The following is a 26322-nucleotide window of genomic DNA, read 5'->3' on the forward strand; positions in this document are numbered from 1 at the left end:
GAACCAGACTCTGGGCTGGTAACTATAACATCATCTGGCGGGACTGTGTGTCTGGTGTTTGTGCGTGCGTGTGACTGAAAAGCATATGCTACTGTTGTATTCTCAAGAAATGAGGCGTACTGCCCTATCCCCTACAGAAGATCTCACGTGCTTTGTTTAAGCATAACAAGAATGGTGCTGGAATTATCAGAGGAGCCTCCAAGACCTAGTTCTGCCTAGCATGGAGAGGGCTGCCCATGTGAGCCTGGTCCCTTGAAGCCAGATTAAACATTCAAAAGTCCCGATTGTCGTTTACATGGCAGCTGCTTGGCACCACTCTGGCAACGCAGAAGAGCCTTCGAAGAGGGAGTGACTGTAATTTACGTCCACTCTAAGGCCCCCTTCCGCTGCCAGATCAGTGAGGCACCTGGACACGGCCTTTCTAAAGCAGCTAAGGGCTTTAGGAGCCTAAATTCCAGTTTTGAAAAGGGCTTAGGCAGTCAGCAGCCAATGTCTATGGCACATTGAGGTGCTTTTGAAACTGGTACCTTTGGCATCAGAGAGGGTCAGGCCCATGGAGTGCAGGCTGCACAAGACTGGGGCAATAACAATACCCACATAGCATTAGCTGTTCTGCCACACACGACAGACTCCAGAATCCCGTTTCCTGTTATGCCCCAGGAAACAGACAATCACGCTGAGCCACGGTGACCAGGTTTAAAAATCCATTTTTAATAACTGTACACATGAAACGCACATCGATTTTTGACACCGCTCCGGTTTCCCACCCTGAATCCCAGCCAAAGTTACTTGCCGTTCCAGCTTCAGTGCTGACACGGACTCCGGGTTTTGGACGACGCTTCCTAGGACGGACACAGGCCCCCGCTTCAAAACCAGGCAAGGGGACATATCAGCGAGAGAGACAGACAGGAGGCAAACCGGCCAACTGTGAACCCAGCTAGTCAGCAAGTCCCTGAATTGTATGGACGCGCGGCCTCCTCCACTTTCTCACAGGCAGGGCTGCTGCTGGGGGTGAGGAAGGCAAAGGGGGCAGCAGGCCTAGGGCCCAGTGATTTTAAAGGGCCCGGAGTTCCCAGCTGCCACTACTATTGTAGCTGCAGCAGCAGCCGGAGCTCCCCACACACACCCCCCTTGTCTAGGGGCCCATGGAAACTGTCAGCTGCACTGCCGGCCTTCTGAATGGCTTTCTAGAATGGTTTCCAGTTCAGCCTGTCATTAAACATGAGCTATAAGGGCCTGCTTTTTAAAGGGTCTGCCCCCTGCCTCTGATTTTGCACCACCAACCAACTGCAGGCACAAAATTATAGAGCTCAATTATACCGGTCACCTGATTGTGGGGCTTAATCAGCATTTACGCCAAAGAGAGCCTAAGGGAGTGAGGTATATCACTGCAATTCAGTGGAATTTGGGTGCCTAATTCCTTTAGGCTGCTTGAAATTATCAGCCCAAAGTACTGTGCAAACTAGTTCACAGTCACTTGCATGGGGGTTCTCGATCCATAGATTCACAAATTAGATCCAATGCCTAGAACGATGACTGCTATCACCAGAAAAAAAAACACTCTGATGTAGCCCTTTGCAGTCAAGCGCCTGTACCGGGCAGTTACCCCGCACCAAGCGCCTGTACCAGGCAGCTACCCCGCACCAAGCGCCTGTACCGGGCAGTTACCCTGCGCCAAGCGCCTGTACCGGGCAGTTACCCTGCGCCAAGTGCCTGTACCGGGCAGTTACCCCGCCCCAAGCGCCTGTACCGGGCAGTTATCCCGTGCCAAGCGCCTGTACTGGGCAGTTATCCCATGCCAAGCGCCTGTACTGGCCAGTTACCCCGCACCAAGCGCCTGTACCGGGCAGTTACCCCGCACCAGTTACCCCGCACCAAGCTAAGTTCTGCTACAGTACCACAGTGGCTAGTCTGACTGCAGGGCTGACCACAATGGGAAGACACTTTCATATACACTGTTTTTCATACACCACACAAGCCAGAGCCTTGAAATACAGCACAGCCTGGTACAGGGGTTTGATGACACCGTGTTGCATGAGACACACATCCATCTAGAAATGCATTAAAGTGCCAGTGGCTTCATGGTATAATTAAAGGTAAAAATACAATACAGCCATAGGTCCCGATGCATCACTCGGCTCTTCCAAGGACTGGCATGAGGCAGACGGTCCTGTTTTTTGGGAGGTATCTATTGGCTGGTAGCACTGGCCTGGATGCAGTTTTCAGTGACCTGGCTGGCATTTCCTCTGCTGATGACTCTCTTCTCGGATGTGTACGGTGATAGCTGGGGGTGGGACGTCATTGATCTAGCAATCTGTTGGCTATCTAGTGAAAGACAGGACTGCTAAGCTATGCAGGGGGCAGAGTTAAGGTGAGGCACTGAGGAATCATAGAACATTAGGGTTGGAAGAGACCTCAGGAGGTTTTCTAGTCCAACCTGCTGCTCAAAGCAGGACCAACCCCAACTCAATCATCCCAAGCCTGGATGTCAAGCTGGGACTTGAAGGTTTTTAAGGATGGAGATTCCTCCACCTCCCTAGGGAACCCATCCCAGTGCTTCACCGCCCTCCTCGGGAAACAGTTTTTCCTAATATCCAACCTGGACCTCTCCCACTGCAACTTGAGCCCATTGCTCCTTGTTCTGCCACCTGCCACCACTGAGAACAGCCTCTCTCCATCCTCTTTGGAACCTCCCTTCAGGAAGCTGCAGGCTGCTCTCAAATCCCCCTCACTCTTCGCTTCTGCAGACTAAACAGACCCAAGTCCCTCAGCCTTTCCTCATAGGTCATGTGCTCCAGTCCCCGAATCATTTTTGTTGCCCTCCGCTGGACCCTCTCCAGTGCGTCCACATCCTTTCTGTCACGGGGGGCCCAAACCTGGACACAATGCTCCAGCTGTGGCTTCACCTGTGCCAAGCAAGTTGCTTCACACACCTGGGTATGGTTCTGCATCTGTGAGGCTCTCCTCCACAACAGTGAGAAGTGGAGGACTTGGAGGGGGCGGGGGTTGAAAGGCTCAGGAGAAAAGGCTGTTTGGGATGAGGAGTGGAATGCCTGGCCTGTATTGGTGCCTGCAGTGGGATACAGTCTCTGCTTTGCTTCCTGATGGAAGGGAGGGAGGAGAGATGAAGGGGTTATGTAGGCGGAGTGCTTTAGGACAGGGACTGCCTGCTATTCTTGGTTGGCTCTTAGGCACTGCTGTAATGCGTCTGCTCAATAAATGTCCCCTGGCTCAGAGCTCCTCTGAAGTTCAGACAAGTCAGAGGTGTGCCTTTCTGTTGGGGATTACATGTTAGCATGATTCTGTTAGCATGTGGATTACACATTGGCCAAAGGTTTGTGCGCCTGACATAACCTGGTTCACACGTGGCCTGCCTGGCCACGAGTGTCGAGTAGCTACTGCATCTAGAAGATATCCCCAGCAGAAGGTACTCGGTGACACAGCCCCATGTGGCCCTGCAGGAGAAGACAGCAATACGGGCCTTTGGTACTAACATGGTTCTGATGCCAGCCATGGAGTTGCAGTTGAAGGCCATGTGCGGTAGCCTCCTGGTAATGCCCTGTGCTGCCATGGAATGAAATTTTGTTGACGTCCATGCCTGTGCTGGGGTAACGCAGGCAGCCAGGCACTCGGCGACTGGAGGAAAAGGCCATGGCGACTGGCGAGCTGCATGGATGGGCTCCAACCAGGGGGACGTTGTGCTCGGCGAGGAAGACGGTGGCCAAGACGGCCGATCCCAGCAGGAGGGGAGCAGCGCAGAGGGTGGAAGGCAAGAGGGTTCTCAACCTTCGGTTGAGGATGCAGGATAACGTGCCTTGCCCGGAAGCAGTAGATACACTTTCCAAGCCAGACAAACCAGTCAGTGTATGGTGCTCTTGGGGTAAGTCCGTTCGCACCCCGGGCAGGCCAGAGCGTTTCAGAGTTTGAAGACAAGTTGCCAAGCAGCCGGAACATTACCCCAAGCTAGAACCGGCACTTGCTTCAGACAGTTACAGAGCACAGTTTTTTGGGGCTCCTGGCTTGCTTAACCCACACTTCAGATGCCAGTTTTAGCAGCGATCCAATTCCGATAGTAAGTCACTCGTGTGTAGACGCCAGGTTTATTTCTTTTAGCACATTCGTCTCCCCAGCTCACTATTCCAACAAGGTACCAGATTCCTCTAGAGTCGGCAGTCACAAGGGGGCCCCCAGAGTCACCCTACAAGGGAGAGAGAGGTGGAATTCAGCCGCGAGCAAAGCAAGGAGGCCTCATTTAAACAGTAAAGCACCTATCAAAGCTAACTGCCCACGTTCTTTTACTAAGTAACATCACACGTGAGAATAAGATCCCAGGCGACTGCCTGGTGAGTAAGTCATCTCTGGTATTCCCGAAGGATTTTTTTCCACTAATTTCACTCAAACGTTGGGTCTTCCGGTCCCAGTAAGGAAAGCAGAGGAGCCCTCTCTATTCTTCTGTTCTTTGGCAGGAGACTTACTCTAATAGCGTTATTTTAGCTGTGCACAACGTTAACCGAAGAAACGACACAGGCATACCGGGGTCCAGGTCACTGTGTATATTGAATACATGTTCTTGCCAGGCTCTAGTGACTTCGAAATCATACAACTGTGAGAGCCACAAGAGGGCTCGTGAACTATTTTGAAGGATTGGCACTCCCCCGTTCCTAGCCATTCCACGTGGCTTTTGCATATGAGGAATCCAATACAATCCCAGCTTTGAAATGGACTCCTTTGTCCGTGGAGACGAGAGGTTCTCAAACTTTTTGACGCACGGCCTGGCCCGCTCAAAGCAGACTTTTCCACAGATCTCCAGCCTTGATGACAAAATGGATGTAGGAGGGGGTGAGGGAATCAGGCCAAGAGGGAGATTGGGCGCAGGAGCAGGGGCGGGGTGAGGAAGGGGAACACCTCTCTGGATTGCGAGAAAAGCTTGAAACAGCTTCAGGAGAATTCAAACCTCACTGCGTTTACTGAGAAGATGGTCAAGGTCATTATGTGTCCTCCAGCATATGGCAGTGAAACCTTTATGCCATACCACACTCACATACACACACAGGCAAAATTCTCACCTGGACTACTGAAGTCAGCGGAGCTATATGAAGTCACACCTCCGAGAATCAGGCCTTTACTGTTTTATCATCACCGTTACTTAGGGAACATCCCCATGTTCAGCACTGCAAACCTCTCCTCACACAGGGGTATGTCTACACTACAGAGGGGTTTTTTTTTTCAGAAAAATGGCCATTTTTCTGAAAAAAAACCCCACTCTTACATCCACACTGCCATTGCATTCTTTTAAGAAAAAAAAAGAATCAAAAGAACAGAGGGGTTTTTCCAACATTGGTAAACCTCTTTCTATCAGGAAGAACGCCTTGTCTGAAAGAGCTCTTTCACAAAAAGGCGTGTGTGGATGGGGAAGAGGGATTTCTTTTGATAGAAAAGAAAAGAGGAAAAAGCACAGGTGCCCCCGTGGCCACTCCACCCATAGTAATCACAGCATACATGCAAGACAGCATCCATTCATTGTGGACGCTATGGGTATATCTAGACTACAGGCTTTTGTTGACAGAGGCTTTGTCAACAAATACCGTTGACAAAGCTTCTGTCAACAAAGAGTGTCTAGACTACAGCCAGTTCTGTTGACAAAGCAAGCCGCTTTTTTGACAGAGTCTAGACACTTTCTTTTGAAAAAGCACAGTGTGGATGCAATAGCACCTTTTGTTGACAGAGTTCTGTCGACAAAAGGCGTTATTCCTCGTAGAATGAGGTTTACCGCCATCAACAAAACTGCCGCGTTCTGTCAACAGAACTCGGCAGTAGTGTAGACGCAGGTATAGTTTTGTCGACAAAAGTCCACTTTAGTTGACAAAACCCTGTAGTCTAGACACACTCTATCTGTCGAAAAAGCAGATCACTTTTTTGATGCACTTTGGCAGTGTGGACGCGCTCTTTCAGAAGTAGTTTTTTCGGAAGATCTCTTCCAGAAAAGCTTTTTCCGAAAGAAGCCTTCAGTCTAGAGATTCTCTATCTTTCTTTCTTAGCATCATCCCTGGATTTTTACAGTCTGCTGCCCTGGGGCTTTTGGAGGAAGACGTGACTAATCTGCTCTGAAATTATGGCACGCAATTGACTACCCCTTCTCTGCCCCATTCCCACTAGAGCTCCGACTTCTGTAAAATCAGAATTCATGGACAGAGGCGTTGCCTGTTAAAATGTGTATGTTGGGTTTGGGGACCACCAGGTGCAGGGAAGTATCTGCCAGCAGTTCTCGGCACTGCGTTTAGACCTACCTGGCAGGCATCGATTTTCCCCTCCAAGTATCCAGCACACACCATCCCCGGCGAGATGAACCCACTGTACACTTCTGCTCGGTTGCAAATGTCTGTGTCTATGATCTTCACTTCTGCCTGCCGCAGGTTATTAACGCTTGGGCCTAAAAGGGGGAAAAAGGGTTTTGAATTTTCAAAAGGATTCTAGAAATCCCAGGCCTGGGAGGAGCAGGTGGAACCAGACCATCACAAAAGCTCAGCTCTCATTTCAGCCCCCTCCGTGAAGGTTGAAGTTTGAGAAGAAAACCGTTTATCCTCCTTAAGACTCTCACGTGCCCGCCCCCTAAGGTGTCTTATTCCAAATCCCCCATACCGTTCTTTTGCCTACCTCAGCCCTCTAATGTAATGGGCACAGGGATTTTTTGGGCATGTTCTGGTGCTGTAGTCCAGCTGGGCATGGTGGAATGAATACTTGTCTATGGCCATGTCTACACTAAAGGGGAAGGTCGCACTGAGATACGCAACTCCAGCTACGTTAATTATGTAGCTGGAGTCGACGTACTTTGATTTGAGGTTCCCCGCCAGGAGACCGATAGGAGCAAATGCTCCTGTCAGCTTCCCTTACTCTTTGCATGAGCAGGACTACCAGCTGTGGATGGGGATGCCCTCGGAGTTTCATTTAGCAAGTCTTAATTAGACCCTCTAAATCAAACTCCGGAAGATTGATCATGGCAGCGTCACTCTTCCCCGGAGCGTAGACATGACCTGTGAGATCAGAAAGACCCAATCAGAATGTGGCTCTGGACAATCCATGACCACAGTGAAAGTCTAATATAGGCCTGGGCTCCAATTTGTCTCATGGATGGCAATGTAGGTTACAGTTAAGCATGTGCTCCCGGGCTTTCCCAAATTGGCACCTCGATTAGGACAGGTTGAGTGAAGAGAACTTCTATGGCAAGTCTAAAGGTTCTGAAAGCTCCATCACTGGAGGTTTTTAAAAGCAGGATAGACACACACCAGTCAGGGATAGTCTTGATGGGGCTTGGTCTTGCCATGTGTGCAGGGGACTGGACTTAGAATCATAGAACAGTAGGTCTGGAAGGGACCTTAAGAAGTCATCAAGTCCCATGCCCTGCCCTCATGTCATGACCAAGCATCATCTAGATCATCCCTGACAGGTGTCTGTCTAACCTGCTCTTAAATATCTCCAGTGATGGAGATTCCACAACCTCCCTAGGCAATTTATTCCAGGGTTTAACCACCCTGACAGTATGGACGTTTTTCCCAATGTCCAACCTAAACCTCCCTTGAAGCAGTTTAAGACCATTGCTGCTTCTCCTATTATCTGTGGCCAAGGAGAACAATTTTTCTCCCTCCTCCTTGTAACAGCCTTTTAGATACTTTGGAAAGGAGAAGTCTGAGAGGGGACATGATAGCAATTCTAAACTAAATGAGCACAATTCTTTCATCTTTCCCTTATAGGTCATGTTTCCTAGACCATTCTTGTTGCTCTTCTCTGGACCTTCTCTAATTTCTCCACATCTTTCCTAAAATGTAGCGCCCAAAACTGGACACAAGACTCCAATTGAGGCCTAATCAGCGCAGAGCAGAGCTGCAGAATGACTTCTCGTGTCTTGCTCCCAACACTCCTGTTAATGCGTCCCAGAATCATGTTTGCTTTTTTTACAACAGTGTTACACTGTTGACTCACATATAGCTTGTGGTCCACTATGACCCATAGATCCCATTCTGCAGTACTCCTTCCTAGACAGTCGCTTCCCATTCTGTATGTGTGAAACGGATTGTTCCTTCCTAAGTGGAGCACTTTGCATTTGTCCTTATTAAACTTCATCCTATTTAACCCTGTGCCCATTTCTCCAGTTTGTCCAGATCATTTTGAATTATGGCCCTGTCCTTCCTATGACTTGAAGACTCTGCGAGGTCCCTTCCAGTTTTATGATGCGATGGTTACACAAAGTGGATACCGGATGTAAAAACAAAGGCCATGGTGCTGAAAGGAAGTTGGTGACTGAATGCGTAAACAAAGTCTGCTTAGCCAGAGTAATGGCAGAATCAGGAAAGAGGGACTCTTTCTGCATCTCTATGCTAGAGACTTGCAGCTCTGTCATATCCCAGGCTACCATGTGAAAGCCCATGTCTCGGGCTACTACAGTGAGCTGAGCTCCTTTGTGTATAACATGTCCATGCTTTCAGCCTGGCTGCCAAATCAAGTAATAGATTTGAAAGTCAGAAGGGAACCACTCGGATCATCTGGTTTGACCTCCTGTGAGGCACAGGCCAGAGAATTTCACCCAGTGACTCCTAACGTGGAAAGAATTATTCTTCCCTGCTACGTAAGTGACCCCAATTCAGCCCAACAGCTGCTGGTCACACAGGGGCCTCATTTAGAGAGCTGCGCACTCCCGAGTGAAAACCATTGAGACAGAATGAACGTACCACTTCTGCCACCACACTGATCAGAACGAGAAACACCGTCGGTTGCCCCATGAACGGAAAATGACCTAAGTATGGAAGCTCAGGGCAGGGCTCTTCGTGCAGACACTCACCGTCGTCCTGCAATGCACCCCATCCCGTGACGAAGCAGCTGGTGTTGGGGGGGAAGACGCTAAATTCTTCGGGGAGGCAGACCTTGCGTATGTCACCTGAGAACTCGACGGGGGAGGCCAGCTGGACGACCGCGATGTCGTACTCGTGGTTGCGCAGGGTGTCCGTGTATTGTTCGTGAACGATAATGCTGCGGAGGTTGCGTCTGCCCTTCGGAGGCCGTATCACGGTTCCAAAGCTAGCCGCCCACAGGCTGGGATTCCGTTGGCTGGAAGAGATACCAGATTCAATCACAGACACACAGACCATTTTGCCAAGCGCTCAGCTCCGTTGGGCACCCAAAAGGCAGGCAGCACCGAGAGCACGGCCAGAACACAGCTGTGCTCCAGCAGTCCCTGGAGGGATGTTGCCTGCTGGGGTAAGTTAGAACAGCCCGAAGGTTGCTCTAACTTGTGTTGGTGAGTGAGCGGAAGCCTAGGTGCCCAAGAGTTGAGTGGAATTGAAAGGTAGCGTACAGCCATCTTGCATTTCCACCACCTCTCTAGTCTCTCCCTAAGCGCAGCTCAGCCAATCAGGAGGCTCAGGACTGGATACAGTGAGGGGGTTCCTTCCAACTTTCTAAAAGTTGCAGAATTCCAAGCTGTATGGCAGCAGAGAAGTTTACAGCATCCTTTCTCCGAGCTGGGATCTTACCCTCTAAAGCAGTGGGCTGCCGTTACAAGCCATGAGTCACTGATCAGTGTTGCGCCGCAGCGATGGATACCACTCAGCTGGAGACTAGCCTGCCACGGCCACGCCCCTTCCTGCGCAGTCCTGCCTCCAGTTATTCTGTCCGAGTAGAAAGGCGAATTCAATATTCGTATCCCACAGCCTATCAAAGAAAGGACCAACTTAGCTGCACTGCTCCCCAGGAGAGAGAGACAGGCTTTTGTTTGGCGTGTGAACCCAGCGCGCTTAACACAAAGGGCTGCTTGCATTGTTAGAACGTGGGGAAAAAAAATCGAACAAACAGCATTAGTTTAAACAGACATGACACTGCAGCTGCGCTGATATTCACCCACAGTTACACAGTGAGAGACTTTACAAACACATGCGTACATCCTGCACCTATATTAGAGGCTCAGAAGACAGATACAATGATAACAAAAACCGAACTGTCTTAAATAAGAATGATTCAAGATACATTCTATTTATAATTCTGCTATCTTTTATCTAAACATATTACTCCTCTCATCTTGCTGCATAAAGAAAAACACCATTATTATTATTACTTTAAATAAGAAGATCTCTTAAAGAATAATTAAATATTTAAACACAAAATGCATACCTAAATCATAATTCCTAAGTCAAAAGCAACTGCAGCTAGGATGTATCTATACACAAAGCTTTAACCAAAATAAACTAAATTTGATTACCCATTAGCTGTAAGATCAACATTTGTCTGGAGGAGTCAGAAATATGGATTTTCGGTGAGATCTATGAAAGTGTATTTTCTACAACAGATTGAATTAGGTCTATAAATAAGCAAATAATTGGCATTAGGGTTTGTGGACTGGCTTAAAATATCTAATTCCATGTCCAGTTTGAGAAACAAAACTGACATTTTTTCAAAAAGTTGCATCAACTCGAAAGAAGTGTTTCATTTGAAATAGATCTGAAATAGTTTGGTCAATTCAAATCTATTTTCTCCTTGAGCTTTTTGCTTCAGTTCAGCAGGTATTTGCTTGGTGGCTTTTGGTTTTGGATTTTGGGGGAAGGAAGAGCATGACAAAAGTGGAACAATTCTGTAGTATTTGGTATGATTCTCGTGCATGCCTCAGTTTGACCTGGCTACCCAATGGGTACGCAACAGTTAAAAGCGGCTCTTGGAGCAAAACAAGAAGTGAGGTGTTGTGTCACATGACAGTCGGGGGCAGAACGAGTGAGTTGGTAAAGGACTGGCTGAAACTGACCGTATCGATGACAGGTCCTCAAATATAACAGAAACCTCAAGAACTGTGGAATGGACACTTGTCCACAGGAACCTCTGGCTGTGCCAGACTGAGGTATCATTACAAGTGGTTTTGGAACAAACTGATGAACTGAACAGTAAGAAGTCAACAGGACCAGATGGCATTCACCCAAGCGTTCTGAATGAACTCAAATGTAAAATTGCTGAACTACTAACTGCGGATTGTAACCCATCCTTTAAATCAGTTTCCATACCAAATGACTGAAGGATAGCTAATGTGATGCCCATTTTTACAAAGGGACTCCAGAGGTGACCCTGGTAATTACAGGCTGGTAAGTCTGACTTCAGTCCCTGGCAGATTGGTTGAAACTATAAAAAGAATAGAATTGCCAGACACGTAAATGAACATAATTTTTTGAGGGAGGAAGTCAGCATGGTTTCTGTAAAGGGAAATCATGCCTTGTTAATGTATTAGAGGTCTTTGAGACAGCCAACAAGCATGTGGACAAGAGGGAGCCAGTGGATATGGTGTACTTGGATTTCCAGAAAGCCTTTAACAAAGTCCCTCCCTGAAAGGCACTCAGGCAAAGTAAGCTGTTGTGGGATAAGAGGATTCCCATGGACTGGTAACTGGTTAAAAGATAGGAAACAAAGGGTAGGAGTAAATGGCCAGTTTTTAGAATGGAGAGAAGGTCATACTGTGACCGATCCTATTCAACGATCCAGCGAAAAGTGGTAAACAGTGAGGTGGCACAATTTGCAGATGACACAAAAATGCTCAAGATAGTTAAGTCCTAAGCAGACTGCGAAGAGCTTGAAAAGGATTTGACAAAACTAGGTGGACTGGGCAACAAAATGGCAGATGAAAGTCAATGTTGATAAATGCAAAGTTATGCACATTGGAAAAGAATCCCAACTTTACACGTAAAACGAAAGGGTCTAAATTAGCTGTTCCCACTCAAGAGAGAGATCTCGGAGTCACTGTGGATAGTGCTTTGAAAACATCTACTCAATGTGCAGCGGCAGTCAAAAAAGCAAACAGAATGTTGGGACTCAATAAGAAAGGAGCAGATAATAAGACAGAGAATATCTTATTGCCACTCTATAAATCCATGGTACGCCCACATTTTGAATACTATATGCAGAGTGATTGCCTCATCTCAAAAAAGATCTATTGGCATTGGAAAAGGTTCAGAAAAGGGTAACAAAAATGATGAGGGGTTTGGGATGGGTCCCATATGAAGAGAGATTAATAAGATTGGGACTTTTCATCTTGGAAGAAAGACAAATGGGGGGCAATGACAGAGGAGTATAAAATCATGACTAGTGTGGAGAAAGTGAATAAAACAAGAGTTTACTCTTTCCTGTAACACAAGAACTGAGAGTTACCAAATGTAATTAATAGGCAGAGGATTTAAAACAAACAAAAGGAAGTTTTTCTTCACACAATGCAGAGTCAACCTGTGGAACTCCTTGACGAGGATGTGGTGAAAGCCAAGATTATAACAGGGTTCAAAAAAGAATTAGATAAACTCATGCGGGACAGATTCATCAATGGCTATTTGCCAGGATGGGCTGGGATTGTGTCCCTAGCCTTTGTTTGTGAGAAGCTGGGTTTGGGTGACAGGATCACTCGACGATTACTATTCTGTTCATTCCCTCTGGGGCATCTGTCATTGGCCACTGTTGGAAGACAGGACACTGGGCTAGATGGACCTTTCTTCTGACCCAATATGGCCGTTCTTATCTAGATCCAGAAAAGGATTCCACGACAGCTTGGTTGGGAAGAAGGCTGACTTGCTTAGATTATGGCTTTCTCTGTGCTAATCTAACGAGGTTGGGTCCCCAGAGTCACAGCCCGAGGCTTGACTAAGCGGCCCATGGAACTAAGAGCATGAGGACGTCTCCTTGTCAAGCACAGAGCCCCTCACGAATCCAGGTCGCTGTGCGGGACAGGAGACACCCATGAGTAGCTCTGTCCCTGCTGTCGCTAGGAGTTGCATGTCAGCCCCGGTGAGCAGGATGGGGCCGGAGCAATCGCCGGCTTGCACCATCCGGGAGCAGGTTACGTAGCAGGTGAGAAGCGGGCAGCTCAGCGCTTTGCTGGCAGTCACGGAGTAGCCAGAGAGGAGCTGTGCCAAGCACTGAGGCAAGCAGGCCTTGGGCCTGCCAGCCTCACCCATGCACAAGGTCTAGGATGTCAAGGTGCAGCTCCGGGTCCTCACGTGTAGAACCAGCGCGAACCAGGTCGATCCAGTGATCAGGGTCTACACACACGCCCAGCTGGCTCTGCAGAGGTGCTCAGCACCCAGCTGCTCTCAATGGGAACAGGGCTCTGACCAGCCTCCACGTGGGGTCAGCGCTGTGGGCGACGAGTCCTCCAGGGGGCAGACCAGTGAGAACTCCCAAGCTCTCGTTCCGTCTGTGATGACCTCTGTGAGCAAATCCCAGGTCTCTCTGGTCCTTTTGGGAGGCAGCCGTCTCTATTTTATGTAAGTGAAATTCTTGGGACAATCCTGGTTTGTCCAAGCACCACCACCACTCCAGAAAAGTCTTGGGTAAAGGAGGTAGGGCCATCAGCTGGCCTGGGCAGACCCCGGTTCTCGTCTCTGCTCTGCCTAATCTAGATCAGGGTCTTGCACCCACATCTCAGGTGAGTGCCTGGCCTACCAGGCTGCTGGCTAGTCTGGCGTTTGCCTCTCTCCTTTGTTTCAGAAAAGGTCCAAGAGGTCTTGGTTTCATCGCGACGCAGAACGGGACGTGTTCTGAAATCGCACAAAATACTCCTGGGATGGGAGCCCCATTTCTCACTCCACTCTACGTGGCACAGAATATAAAACCTGTTGGAGCAGCGTGGGGGGGGAACCAGAGCGCCACAAATGCAGCCAAGAGGGGATGAAAATTTGATACGTCCATGTGGTCAGCAGCCTTAGTCAGCACGAACATGCAAGTCCCAAAGGCTGGAAGGCCCACCTGGTGGACTGACACTGTGGGCATCTCTTGTCAAACCACTCAACTTGGCAGAGTTGCAGGGTCGACATCTACGGCAGCCAGTTGCAGCTACTCTGTGGAGCTCCTTCCCAGCCAGAACGGGAAAGGAACCAGCTGCTGGAGCAATAGGGGACTCATTCATTTGACTTCCGGGATGGCAAAGGATCCAGCCGTGGTAGGACAGTCACCTTGAAAGCTCTCACCTTGGTCACGCACACAGCAGCAGCACGGTGTGGCAGCTAGATAGCTGGAGAGAGGCACATTCTCCATGGGCTAAGCCCTGGAAGAGGTAGAGCCCTTTGGGGAGAGAACAGATTGCTCCAGGCAGGTTGGTTCAAGCCTCTCCGGTCCGACTGTCTATGTCATTTCTGCCACACAGTGTTCATGAGGGCACCTCACCAGCAGGTGGCCTACGCCGCCACGTTATTTGCTTGAGCAAAACAAAAATGCCGTTTCCTCCAACAAAGCTTTAGGAACAAACAAGTCGAGTGGCAGGCGTCCAGCACAGAGGAATTCAGCAGGGAGGAAGGATGAATCAAGCAAGCACAGCAGCAGAGCCAGGGACGGTCCCATCTGTCCGTGGGCTGAGCGCGAAGTTACGAGCCGTCACAGCTCTCACATACCATATCGGTTAGCTAGCTTAAGAGCTCCAGACCGGGCAGGCACATCAGAATGGGGAACCTGCAGGACTGGTACCGTTTTCCATTCCATTCCTGAGCTAGTAACTATGCATCATGGAGAACAACAGGAAGTCCTGCGGCACCGTAAGGACTAACACAATCTATCTCGTCTCATGAGCTTTGGTGGGCAAACCCCATTTCTTCAGATGAATCGGAGGGGGAAAAACAGCAACCCAGAATTCATAACCGAAAAAGAAGGGTGAGGGGAAAAAAGTACCTATCAGTTGTAGGGCCAGTGCTAATGAGGCTAATTGAGTGGCCTGGAAGTCCCATATTTAGCTGTTGAGGTCAATGAAGTGTTCATTGTATGGAAGGCTGGAGAATAAGAATTGGAATAACACTGTGAAGAAGTGACTGGCCAGTCCGTGAATCGTGACCAACTGGGAGCTCTTTCAGCTGGATTTATTGACATTGCAGCATCCCACCGAACTGCTGTGTCATTCACAAACAGATGCACCGATAGCCTAACGACAGTGCTGAGTAATAACGCGGCATGGAGATAATCCAGCCCGAGGGCGATGGGCTCGAGGCAAAGCCAGTAGGAGTCTTCCCAGCGAGGCCAGTTTGTCTTAGATGCTGAATGGATGCTGGGGAAGCCATACAGACAGAGGCTGGGAGGAGCAAAGTGCCACCTCTCCAGCACCCTCCCCAGGATCAGGAGAAGAAGCAGGGAGCTAGCCCAGACTTGGGCAGGACGGCCACCCCCAACACCGGCAACCAGGCAGGAGAAAGAGCAGCGGCCGCAACGGAGAGAAGCAGACAAGACTGAATGGCTTCTTGACTCTCCCATGTGTCCAACAGACAAGTAGCAGGACAGTTACTGTCTTTCATTGGCACTAAAGTCACACAGCCCCCTTTGGAAGACCTCCAAGGAGCCCCCAGCCATCAGGAGATGCACACTAGTCACCGGAGGGGTGGGAAACTTCTCCCTACTTCTTCTAAACACCCTGGGTCACTCCCTGTGGCTGAAATGGAGTTAGGTCCCCAAGTAGACAATGCCTAGGCACGCCTATGGCCCCCTCCCTGCACTGTCTGAGTGCCTAGTCCTATTAGCCCTGCGCTATCAACACAACTACAAGAAAGTGAGCTGGTTTATCTTCTGCCCCATGCATCCTCAACACAACGGCTAGCTGAATTTCGGCTGTATCATCCTCTCCCTGGGCACCAGGCGGACATGTCGATTTTATGGCCTGGTCAGCTAGAAGAATTGCCTTTTTGCTTGTAGGCTGAGGATGCTTCATGGAGCAATCACTGAGCCCCAGAATGCATGGGACCCCCCACCCCCATACCCCTTAAGGATTGTTAATAAAGTGCTTGCACTCACAGTTGTTGAGAAGGTTTTGTCCATTTTCCTTTTTCATCCCTGAAATGAAACACACAGACTGTCAAGTAACCCTGTAAATGCAATCCACTGCTAATCCTAGAACAATAGGACAATCAATTGCATTAAAGGTGGCAAATTTAAAACCGACACAAGGATTCCCCTAAAACACACACTGCACACTTGAACTGTGGAACTCACTGCCACATGATATCACTCTGTCCAGGAGTTTGGCAGGATTCCAAAGAAGGTGATCTTAGCCCAAAAAGCCAAGAAGTGATAGAAAAGAGAAGGGATGTAAATCCCCATTCATGGGATTAACTAACTGCCTGGGATTGGGGGAAGGAGGGATTTCCCATAAAGGCTAATTATTCCATAATGCTCTCTTACAGTAATTCTTTCTCTGGAGCATCTGATATTAGACACTGTGGGTGCATCTAGACTACATTCCTCTTTCGAAAGAGGAATGTAAATGAAGGAAATTAAAAATGCAAACGAAATGCAGATTTACAAATCTTGTGCTTCATTTGCATAATCACTTTTTCGAAAAAAGGTTTTTAAAAAAAACCCAAAAAACACGGTTCTTTCAAAAAAAAAAAGCCAGTCTACATGTGGTTCTTTGGGAAAAAAAACCTTGTTTAAAAGAACTCTTATTCCTGAAAAAATTAGGTTTACAGGGTTCTTTCAAAAAAGGGGTTGTTTTTTTTTAAAGAACTTCATCTCGACTGCTTTTTTTTTTTTTTTTTTAACTTTTTGGAAAAAGCAATCGGATGCGATTATGCAAATGAAGCACGAGGTTTGTAAATCTGCGCTTCAGTTGCATTTTCGATTTCCTACATTTACATTCCTCTTTCGAAAGAGGAATGTGGCCTAGACTCACCCTGTTGGAAACAGGAAATGGGCTAGATGGATGCCGGACGCGATCCAGTCTTGTGTCCCTTCAAATTACACAATATGCCAGCATTATTATCCTGACATTGTTGCTTATGTGGAGATCAGGGTAGCCAAGAAACACAATTACAAGTTAGCCACTATACTTCGCAGCTGCAAAGCTAATCAGATTATGTCTCAGCATTGCCATTTTAAAAAGGAACCATCGCCTGTCATTGGATCGTTAACAGAATTATCTGCTGGCATGCAACAGGTCAGCACAGTTAATTATTTAAACACCCTTGTCAGCCCTACCCCGCTCAATAATTCTCATTGTCAGCTGTCAGACATCCACATGGGATGAGTGAGCAGAAGAGCAACACCCCAACTCTGAGTCTGAAATACTTGGGCTGGAGACACCTATCCCACTTCATCACCCATTAGGGAGCAAAATGTTCTTCTAAAAACCCTTGATTCCTGTTGCAAGGAGACATGCTTAGACATGTATTATGTTATTGCAGAGGGACTGGGTGGCTCCATGTGTGGGGTGGGGAATACATGGAATACAGCAGCAGTTCACAATGGCATATGTATTTACCTCTTCTTTCTGCCCAGGTATTCACCCTGAACAGGGGGCGGTTTCTCCCCCAAAGGAAGAGAGAACAAATAAAACTCCGCCTGATTCACACACTAAGACACAAGCCTACAGTGTTGCACTTAGTGTCTTTCGCTTGCAGCAACACAGCTAGAAGGGTGGGAAACGGAGATCCCGAAGTAAGAGTCCTTTGTCTGGTCAAAATTATAACATGGTCACTTCTAAAACCAATGGAAAAACTTGCTTCACAATATGCAGCTGCCTTGAGAAGTACCCTGAAAAGTTTTAACTAACCCACTTCTTAGATTAATCCTATTTTACAGCTTTTCCCTAAAATAAATAAACCTTACAAAATGACTGCATCCTGCTGATGGGTAGAATGGTTCAGCTATATCATTTCCTGCCATCCGACAAGCGATCAATCAGGCATACACCAGGGAAGATTTCAGTCCAACGAGATCAAGAATGAGGCTACAAAACTCATTTGGTGAAGGACTCTTAAAGCAGATGGGGGCTTTTTTTGGTGAAATATTTTTGGATGGAAAAACCAAAATTTCGCGAGGCAGGATTTGTTCCCAGTGTGCACAGGCATTTGAAAAAAAAAGTTTCAAAATTTTATCAAAAAGGTTTGTTTCAACATTCACTAAAATGAAGCACTCGGGTTTTCTGGTTCAAAATAAACAGTTTCAAAACAAACCAATAGGATGATGGAGGAGCTCGAAACTGAAATAAAATATATTAGTGGACCCAAATCTAACATATTTTACTTGAAAAAGTGGTGAGGAGTCCTGTGGCACCTTATAGACTAACTGAAGTGTAGGAGCATAAGCTTTTGTGGGCAAAGACCCACTTCATCGGATGCAACAATATTTTACTTGGTTGCAAATATTCAAGATTGACTCTTCACCCTGGTTCAAGAGGGGAAAATGTTTTGAACTCTCGAAAATATTCGTGAGTTGAGAAAACAGTTTCTTGCCCAGTTCTGGTGTATGATAACTTCGAGGACAGAAAAACAGGGGCCTTTTTGTGGCTTGCTGCTGTTTTTAATAGTGTGATGGCTTTATATTTGGGCACCAGACTATATAGTGGATAAATGACCTTTTATTCATTTGTGTCCCCACCAAAATTCATTTTTCTCTATGGTTGGGAAGGGAGAAGACAGAAGGACGCAAAATCAGCCCTTCAATATGGAGTTGGATCCTGGTGTGAGGAAACAAGTCCAGAAGGGAAGCTGCAAAACAGGAAACAAAGTGAGGCAATACTAAAGCTCTTCCAGAATGTCCTTCACCATCCATCGGTTTAGAACATTGAGAAGCAGAACCGAAGTGCTCTGAAAACAGCCAGACGGTTTGCTGGTGGAAATCAGCTTAGACCTAGTTACTCCAGCGAGATCACACTGATTTATATCGGCACTGACTTCAGTGGCACTAGGTTGAGTTGAATCAGCTGAGGAGCTGGCTTGTGTTTGTATCTCTTCTTGTTATAGCTTGGCAGTACCCTCCTAGGCTGTCAGCTGATGATGGGGGCAGAGCTGTTTTGGGCCCGGTAGGGGGTGGGAAGGAAACAGCAAACTCACATCCATGTTAGAAAACTAATCCCATCGCCCAGCAAAATCAAGGTAAAAAGAGAAAGCTCAAGAAACTTGCCTGAGAGTTCAAAAGTGGAGGGGTCGACTTGCAAGTACCCAGTGTTGGTCTGCAGCCCCTGAAGCAAAATGTTCCTGACTCGTTCCAAGTAGGAAGCCATGTTATCGTTTGAGGAAAAGTGAAACATCAGCACAATCTCCACCGCCACGCCTCTGGCATCTGGGCTGCAAATCAACAGGACATTGAAGACAACGGTGAGCAGCATGTTTGCTGCTCGTCCTCTCTTCCTACATGGCTTTAGTTATCAGATCCTCCAGGCCTCAGCTGGGGGCAGACGGACTCTAGAATACAGGGGGATGGGAAGGCGCGAAGGGCTTTTGACGGAGCTCCTCTTGTCAGCGTGGTCTGGGAAGTCAGTGGTTCCTCTGCTTTAGCGATCGTGTTCCCCACCCGTTTCCTTCTTCCCCGGAAAGCCGAGCCCCTCCAGGAATGTCACCGTCCTCCCGCTCCCCACTCAACTCCCGCTCAGTTGTCAGTGTCTTTCTGGTGACACACTGCCTACACTTGGAGATGCTAGTCCCCCAGCACTCACACCTCATGTGGACTGTGCTACAGAACCTGCAGCCTGTCCATCCTGCCTGGGCTTTGCTTATGTTTGCCCCATTCTATCACACTGCATGCACCACTCCACTTAGGGGAGGAGCCTTGCGGGACCTTGAGAAGAGAAAGATCCGGTTATTCTGGGCCACTCTGCAGAGCAATCTGGAGACTGGGAACTGGGACAGGTCCCACTACAGCTCTCTGCTCCTCTTGGGTCAAGCGGATTCCTTAGTGCTCCATCTTGGGAGGCCAATGGCCATACAGACACTGTCGTGCCCACCTCTGACTCCCCCTGCCCTGCACGCGCTGGGTGATCACTGACACCCGCTTGGCACAGCAGCATTTCACACCCATTTTGCACAAGCGCGAGGAGCTGTAGAACAGGCAGAGGCAGTCCAACCCCCAGCACCTGCAAGTCCACCAGGTGGAAGAGAATCATAGACTACTAGGACTGGAAGGGACCTTGAGAGGGCGTCAAGTCCAGTCCCCTGCCCTTACAGCAGGACCAAGCACCATCTAGATCAGGGCTACTCAACTTTGGAAGCCCCGGGGGCCACAATAATACTCACAGCACACACCAAGGGCCACAACTTAAGTGTGGTTGCATATACATGAAAATAGATACGCAAATATATGCAAATAGCTTTTCACACTGGCGGGCATGAATACAAAGCACTTCCCACAATGTCTTGGTGCTCCCAGCACCTCCTCCCTGGGGGCTAGAAACACCGACACCCCATTCTAGCCAGTCCATCTGCTTGCATCTTTCAGTGCTCACCCCACCTGGGAGATGACTCACCATTGTGGAGCGTGTTCCCAGTGGGGGCCATGTTCAAAGGATCCCACCCTTTGCTGCATGTTGAGCCCCGTGTAAACCCAAACTGCACCTCGGGCCTCATGCCAGCACATAGGCTGTGTGTTGAGTAGCCCTGGTCTAGATCATCCCTGAGAGATGTCTATCCAGCCTGCTCTTGAATATCTCCAGGGATGGAGATTCCACAACCTCCCCGGGCAATTTATTCCAGTGCTTCACCACCCTGACAGACTTTTTCCAAATGTCCAACCTAAACCTAAGCTGCCAGGTCAGCACCTTGCTACTGAAAACTCCCAGTTGATGGTACCAGTGTGTGTTCCTCCTCCTTCGCGCTGCCTGGCCACCCCAGACTGGGAAAAGGTTCATCCAAGCTAACTTCAGGTGGGGACAGAGCTGCCAAGGAAGAAAGCAGCCTTTCATTTTACGTACCTCAGTTTGATGACATGGGACCTGATGTACTTCTTGTTTAAAGATGAGGCTCGGAATGCCCTGGTCACCTTTAAAAGGATGGAACACGTTTGTGAAACAACATAGCGGGGTGTAACGGCAGCCCACAGAGAGCGCCCGGAATACCAGACTACAGCGCTCAGACTCCTAACTCCACCAGAGCCTCATCTGACCCCAAAACCTTGCCTTCACAGAACCATTCAAATGTTCCAGTGCAGTCACATCCCATTCATCGGGCTCAACTATGCCCTGTACTCAGTTTGTCCTTGTACTAATATATCACAGAGCAGTTGCACCATTGTTCCTATAAATTAGCCCCCCTCCCATCGTGACACAGTGACAGGTTGCCCTGAGCTAAGAATTAGGTGCTTTCTGCTTAGAAGGAGAGTGGCCGCTTAATGCTTTTGTTCCCATATTTGCTCTACTTACTCACAGATCGACGCTCTGGAAATCAATCTGTTGGCATTTGTTTTAGTGGGTCTAGTAAGGTCCTGCTAAATCAAATGCTGATGGCACCCCCATCGAAAGCGGTATTCCTACTCCTTGTGAGGAGGAAGGGAAGTCGAAGGGAGCTGTTCCCCGTGCTGTGTATGGCTCATTGGCCAGCATTGCTTCCTTCCCTGCTTTCTGACTCAGACTCTGCCGCGAGACCTCAACTGGGACTGCACTAAGTATTCACGCAGTGTCCATGTCAGGCTTGAGCCAAAACTCAGTGAGGTCAGTAGAAAGGGTCGCATTGATTTAATGGGCTTTGGATCAGGCCCTCAGCTCCCGACGGGCTGGCGCAGTACGTTCCAGACTTGCTGTAAAGGCTTGAAACGAAATAATCACCGCTCTTGTGAGAATACCCACACTAAAGAGTATGAGGTGCTTAATTACCAGGATAAGGGTCGGAGAAGGGCCTTAGACAGATAGAATGCAGTCATTTCTATTGGATTATCATAACCTGCTTTACAAGCCTGAATGAATTAACCCTCAGGTCAGATCTACACTAGGGGATAAGTTTGAATCCAGACACACAACTTCAGCTACCTTAACTGTGTAGCTGGAGTTGACATACATTGATTTGAACTTTGGCACCATCCCCACAGCAGGTTGATAGGAAAACCGCTCCCATTGACTTCCCTTACTCCTCACGAGGAGTAGAAGTACTGGTGCCGACGAGGGTGCCATCAGTGTTTGATTTAGCTGGACCTTATTAGACCCGCTAAATCAAACACCAGAAAATCGATTTTCAGAGCATCAATCTGCGGTAAGGACATCTATGGCTTGAGAGGGAGGGAATTGTCCTTCCCATTGCTTCGGTCAGGAAACTAAGGCATGAAGGGATTGAGTGAGATGGTTTTGGTTGCACACTGAGTGAATGACAGAGACAGGAACTAAATGCAAATTTCTAGATGCCTTTTTACCCACAAGACTATCCCGGCTTTAGGTGGCTCCTGACCACTACAGCATGGAGGATAACAGCAGCTCATTCTGGTTCCAAGTCACCTAACCCTGGATTCTCCAGGACACGCTCTGGGGAAGAAAGCCAAGCTCTGATTTACCAGTGTCTCGATGTTTGCGCTCAGTCCCCGGAACTCTTTTGAGGTTTGCTTGTCAAAGTCAGGGGTGTACTGGACGTTAGTGATTTTAAAGCTTCCGTTGTAGAAGTACATCTCCGGATCTGTACGGGGACACAGAAGGCAAGGTCATTCCCATTTGGAGGCGGGTGGCACGGCAGAACCGGGCAGCAGACGTCCTGGCTCCCAGGCCGAACGGGACTCTGTGTTTCTGGTTTTGATCCCACTTCTCCCATGTCAATGGAGGTACATGGGCTAAATCTGCAGCTGAGCCAGGCTGTGGGCAAAGGTGGCTCATTTTGGTCTTCAGTATTAACCTGCAGGGGCTTTTTCAGATGCGCTAAGGCAGGCCAGCTGCACCAGAACCGTTAGGGACCTCTCTGTCAGCCGAGGATTGGCTGAGTACAGGGCACACCAGCAGCATAGAGCTAGCTACACTCCTTTACAGAGGGGTGGAGTGGAGGTTTTAGACCCGGGGTGTTGCCCCCAAGCCGACCTTTATTTACAGCAGGAGACCAGCATTACAGCAGGACCTGAGGCTCACCAGGCCAGCCCTGCCGCACTCTCGAGGATGGACCACAGATGGAATTTATCCATCTACTGTCGCCAAGTTCCAACCAAGAGATGCTCTTTAATCGGAAGCAGTAGGCCCTTGTGGTTTTGGATCCAGACATCCTACAGTCAGTCCTTGAAGGCAACCCAGCCAGCGGCATCATTACATAAAGCATTAAACCAGGAGCAGAATCATCCTGTGGCAGGAAGCTCGCTGACCTTTGACTTGCTTGGATAACCATCCATTCACCACTCTTCCTGGACCCCAGCACAGGTGACAGAAATGGAAGGGACAGAGACTTTAAGTCCCTATTTTAGGCAAAGGGCTGGTTTTGAAAAGGTATGTCTTTAGGGAATTGTTAATTATACCCTTAACTCACACCCTGGGATGAATTCCATTCTTTGTGGATCACACAGCAATTGCAGTGGTGAACTCCCAGCACATACCATGCACCCACTCCAGAAAAATTGTCACACTTACCCATGAGCAAAAAATAAGCAAGCAGACCAATGACAAGGGCCAAAAAGACCACGACAGCCAGAGAAATAAGGGCTAACTTCCAGGGCTCCAGAAGCTTCATTCTTGTGTCCAGCGGGGTCAGCCTAAGGAGAAGTGGGGGGGGGGGAAAAATCACACTTTGTAATAATAATAATAATAATAATGATCCTCCAGCCAGATTTTCCACGCATGTAAATTAGCTCAGCTCCATTGACTTGAGTGGAGTTATGCGGCTTTACCCTGAGCTAGAGATCTGGCCAGTTACTTTCATACAACCACCTCCTGCTAGAATAGCAACGACACTATGTTTAGCCATAAGGATAACTACATGGGTGCATTGGGCATTTCTATATTCAGAGGAGGAACGAAGGAGGCACCGAGTCTACATACTGCTACTTTCAGGAGCTTTGGGCAGATGGAAAATGCTCATTTCCTAAACTGAGTCATAAGAACATAGGAACGGCCATACTGGGTCACCCCAAAGGTCCAGCTAGTCTAGACCTTGATCTAGTGGCCAGATCCAGGAACAAAAAAGGCATCATGAAGTGATCCGTCTCCCAACGCCCACTCCCAGCTCCTGACTGGCTAGGGACACTATCCCAGACCATCCTAGCTAATAGCCCCTAATGGATTTATCTTCCAATAATTTATCTAGATCTTCTTTTGAACCCTGTTAGTCTTGGCAAGAAATTCCACAGGTTCACCGTGTGTTGTGTGACAAAGTAATTCCCTTTGCTTGTTTTAAACCTGCTGGCTGTTAATTTCATTGGGTGACCCCTTGTTTTTGAGTTATGAGGAGTAAATAACACTGCCTTGTTTATTTTCTTCACACGAGTCCTGATTTTATAGACCTCTATCATATCCCTGCTCATTCATCTCATTTACAAGCGGAAAAGTCCTAGTCTTATTAATCATTCTTCATATGGCCACTGATCCAAAACCTTAATCTATCTGTTGCCCTTTTGTGGACCTTTTCCAATTCTAATGTATCTTTTTTGAGATCAAACAACCACATCTGTACGCAGTATTCAAGATGTAGACGTACCATGGATTTATACAGAGACGATATAGTTGGTCTTATTATCAAACTTTTCTTAATGATTCCCAACATCGCTTGCTTTTTTGACTGCCACAGTACACTGAGTGGATGTTTTCAGAGAACGATCCACAATGACTCCAAGATCTCTCTCTCAAGCAGTAACAGCTAATTTAGGCCCCATCATTTTATATGTTCAGTTGGGATTATGCTTTCCAATGTGCATTATTTTGGGGTCTGGAAATCTAAGTATACTATATCCACTGGATCCCCCTTGTCCACATGATTGTTGACCCCTCAAAGAATTCTAGCAGCTTGGTGAGGCACGATTCCCCTTTACAAAAAAGAATGTTAACTCTTCCCCACAAATTGTGTCCATCTAGGTGTCTGACAGTTTTTGTTCATTGCTACAGTTGCAACCAACCTGTAATTAACAAAATCACCTCTAGAGCCCTTTTAAAAAATTGGCATCATATTAGCTATCCTCCAGTCAGTTGGTACAGTAGCGGCATTAAATAATAGGTTATAAACCACAGTTAATAGTTCTGCACTTTCACATTTGAGTTCCTTCAGAACTCTTGGGTAAACGCCGTCTGGTCCCCGTGACGTGTTACTGTTAAGTTTATCAGCTTGTTCCAAAACCTCCTCTAACGACACCTCAGTCTGGGACAGCTCCTCAGATTTGTCACCTAAAAAGAACAGCTCAGGTTTGGGACTCTCCCTCACATCCTCAGCCGTGAAGACGGATGCAAAGAATTTATTTAGTTTCTCCACAATGGCCTTATCATCCTTGAGTGGTCCGTTAGCATCTCCCTTGTCCAGTGGCCCCACCGGTTATCAGACTTCCTGCTTCTGATGGACTTGCAATTTTTTGCCTGGTGCTTTGAGTCTTTGGAAAGCTGTTCTTCACATTCTTTTTGGCCTTCCTAATGGTATTTTAACACTTTGGGAGAGTTTATGCTCCTTTTGTTTTTCCTCACTAGGGTGTATCTTCCACCTTTTAAAGGATGTCTCTTTACCTCTCGCTGCTTCTTTCGCTTCGTTGTTTAACCACGGTGGCACTTTTTGTTTCACTTACTATGTTGTTGGGGTATTTTTTTAATTTGGGGGATACATTTCAGTCGAGCCTCTATTATGAGAGCTTTAAAAAGTTTCCAGTCAGCTCGCAGAGATCCACCTTTGGCACTGCCCCTTGTCATTTCTCTTTAACGTCCTTATGTGTGTGTTGTCCTGTAGTGGCGCTGTAGCCCACTTCAATAGGAAAAGTGTTAAAAGCAGGCGGGAGGGAGTCTACACAAGCTCAGCCAATCAGGACACAGCAAGAGACAGCCAATCAGGGCCGGGCTGGGTCCTATAAAAAGGCTGCAGGACAGAGGGAAGCTCTTTCTTGCTCTAGCCAGCAAGGATGAAGGACTCTGTGGAGACAGAGCACGTTGGACAGAGCAGGGCTGGGCAGACTCAGAGGAGCTGGAGAGAGGTTCCAAGCGGATACCATACAGGTTCTGTCCTTGTTACAGGGGCCAAGAAGGTGCAACAGTCATGGGGAAGTGGCCCAAGGAACATTGGCAGCCAAGGGGCAGGACAAGGCTACTGCCTGAGGGTCCCTGGTTCAATACCCAGCATAGTGTGGGGACCCGGGTCCCTCCTTTGCCCTGGCATTACACCTAGCCACAACAGAGCATGGCCTTTATAGACTCTGGCTTGCCCAAGTGGGGGGCTAGACCGTGGCTGCAGATGGCCACAGTGGCAGGTGTGAGACTGAAGGCTGTTGACACCCCCCAGAAGAGGGAGTGAGGGACACTGATAGAGGGCAGTGTCTTAAAGAGGATGCCACCATTTAGGGAGTGACTTGAGGCCAGACGGTGGAGAGAGCAGGGCAGAGAGACATCAGACAAGACACCGTCGAGAAGAGGATGCCCTGCTGAGGAACAGAGCTAATTCCCAGTATAACCAGCAGGAGGCACTGTCCCGTGAGTCAAGTCCCCCT

General features: G+C 48.1%; 1 protein-coding gene across 4 annotated transcripts in view; it reads right to left on the minus strand.

Annotated features, from left to right (window-relative positions):
• Nucleotides 1–687: 687 nt before the first annotated feature.
• The window catches only part of LOC102461412 (transmembrane protease serine 11F-like), a 74478-nt gene continuing 48843 nt past the window's right edge, over nucleotides 688–26322 (minus strand). For all 4 annotated transcript variants that reach the window (XM_075929273.1, XM_075929272.1, XM_025187161.2 and 1 more), the window contains 9 exons: nucleotides 23282–23403; nucleotides 22234–22352; nucleotides 20669–20736; nucleotides 18886–19049; nucleotides 15778–15816; nucleotides 9525–9702; nucleotides 8834–9099; nucleotides 6288–6430; nucleotides 688–4198 (listed from right to left, as the gene is read on the minus strand). In XM_075929273.1, coding sequence (XP_075785388.1) covers nucleotides 4037–4198; nucleotides 6288–6430; nucleotides 8834–9099; nucleotides 9525–9702; nucleotides 15778–15816; nucleotides 18886–19049; nucleotides 20669–20736; nucleotides 22234–22352; nucleotides 23282–23381 — 1239 coding nt within the window. In that variant the 5' untranslated portion in view covers nucleotides 23382–23403 and the 3' untranslated portion in view covers nucleotides 688–4036. The remainder of the gene's footprint in view (nucleotides 4199–6287; nucleotides 6431–8833; nucleotides 9100–9524; nucleotides 9703–15777; nucleotides 15817–18885; nucleotides 19050–20668; nucleotides 20737–22233; nucleotides 22353–23281; nucleotides 23404–26322) is intronic.

This window comes from Pelodiscus sinensis, chromosome 5, assembly GCF_049634645.1.
Source record: "Pelodiscus sinensis isolate JC-2024 chromosome 5, ASM4963464v1, whole genome shotgun sequence".
NCBI lineage: Eukaryota > Metazoa > Chordata > Testudines > Trionychidae > Pelodiscus > Pelodiscus sinensis.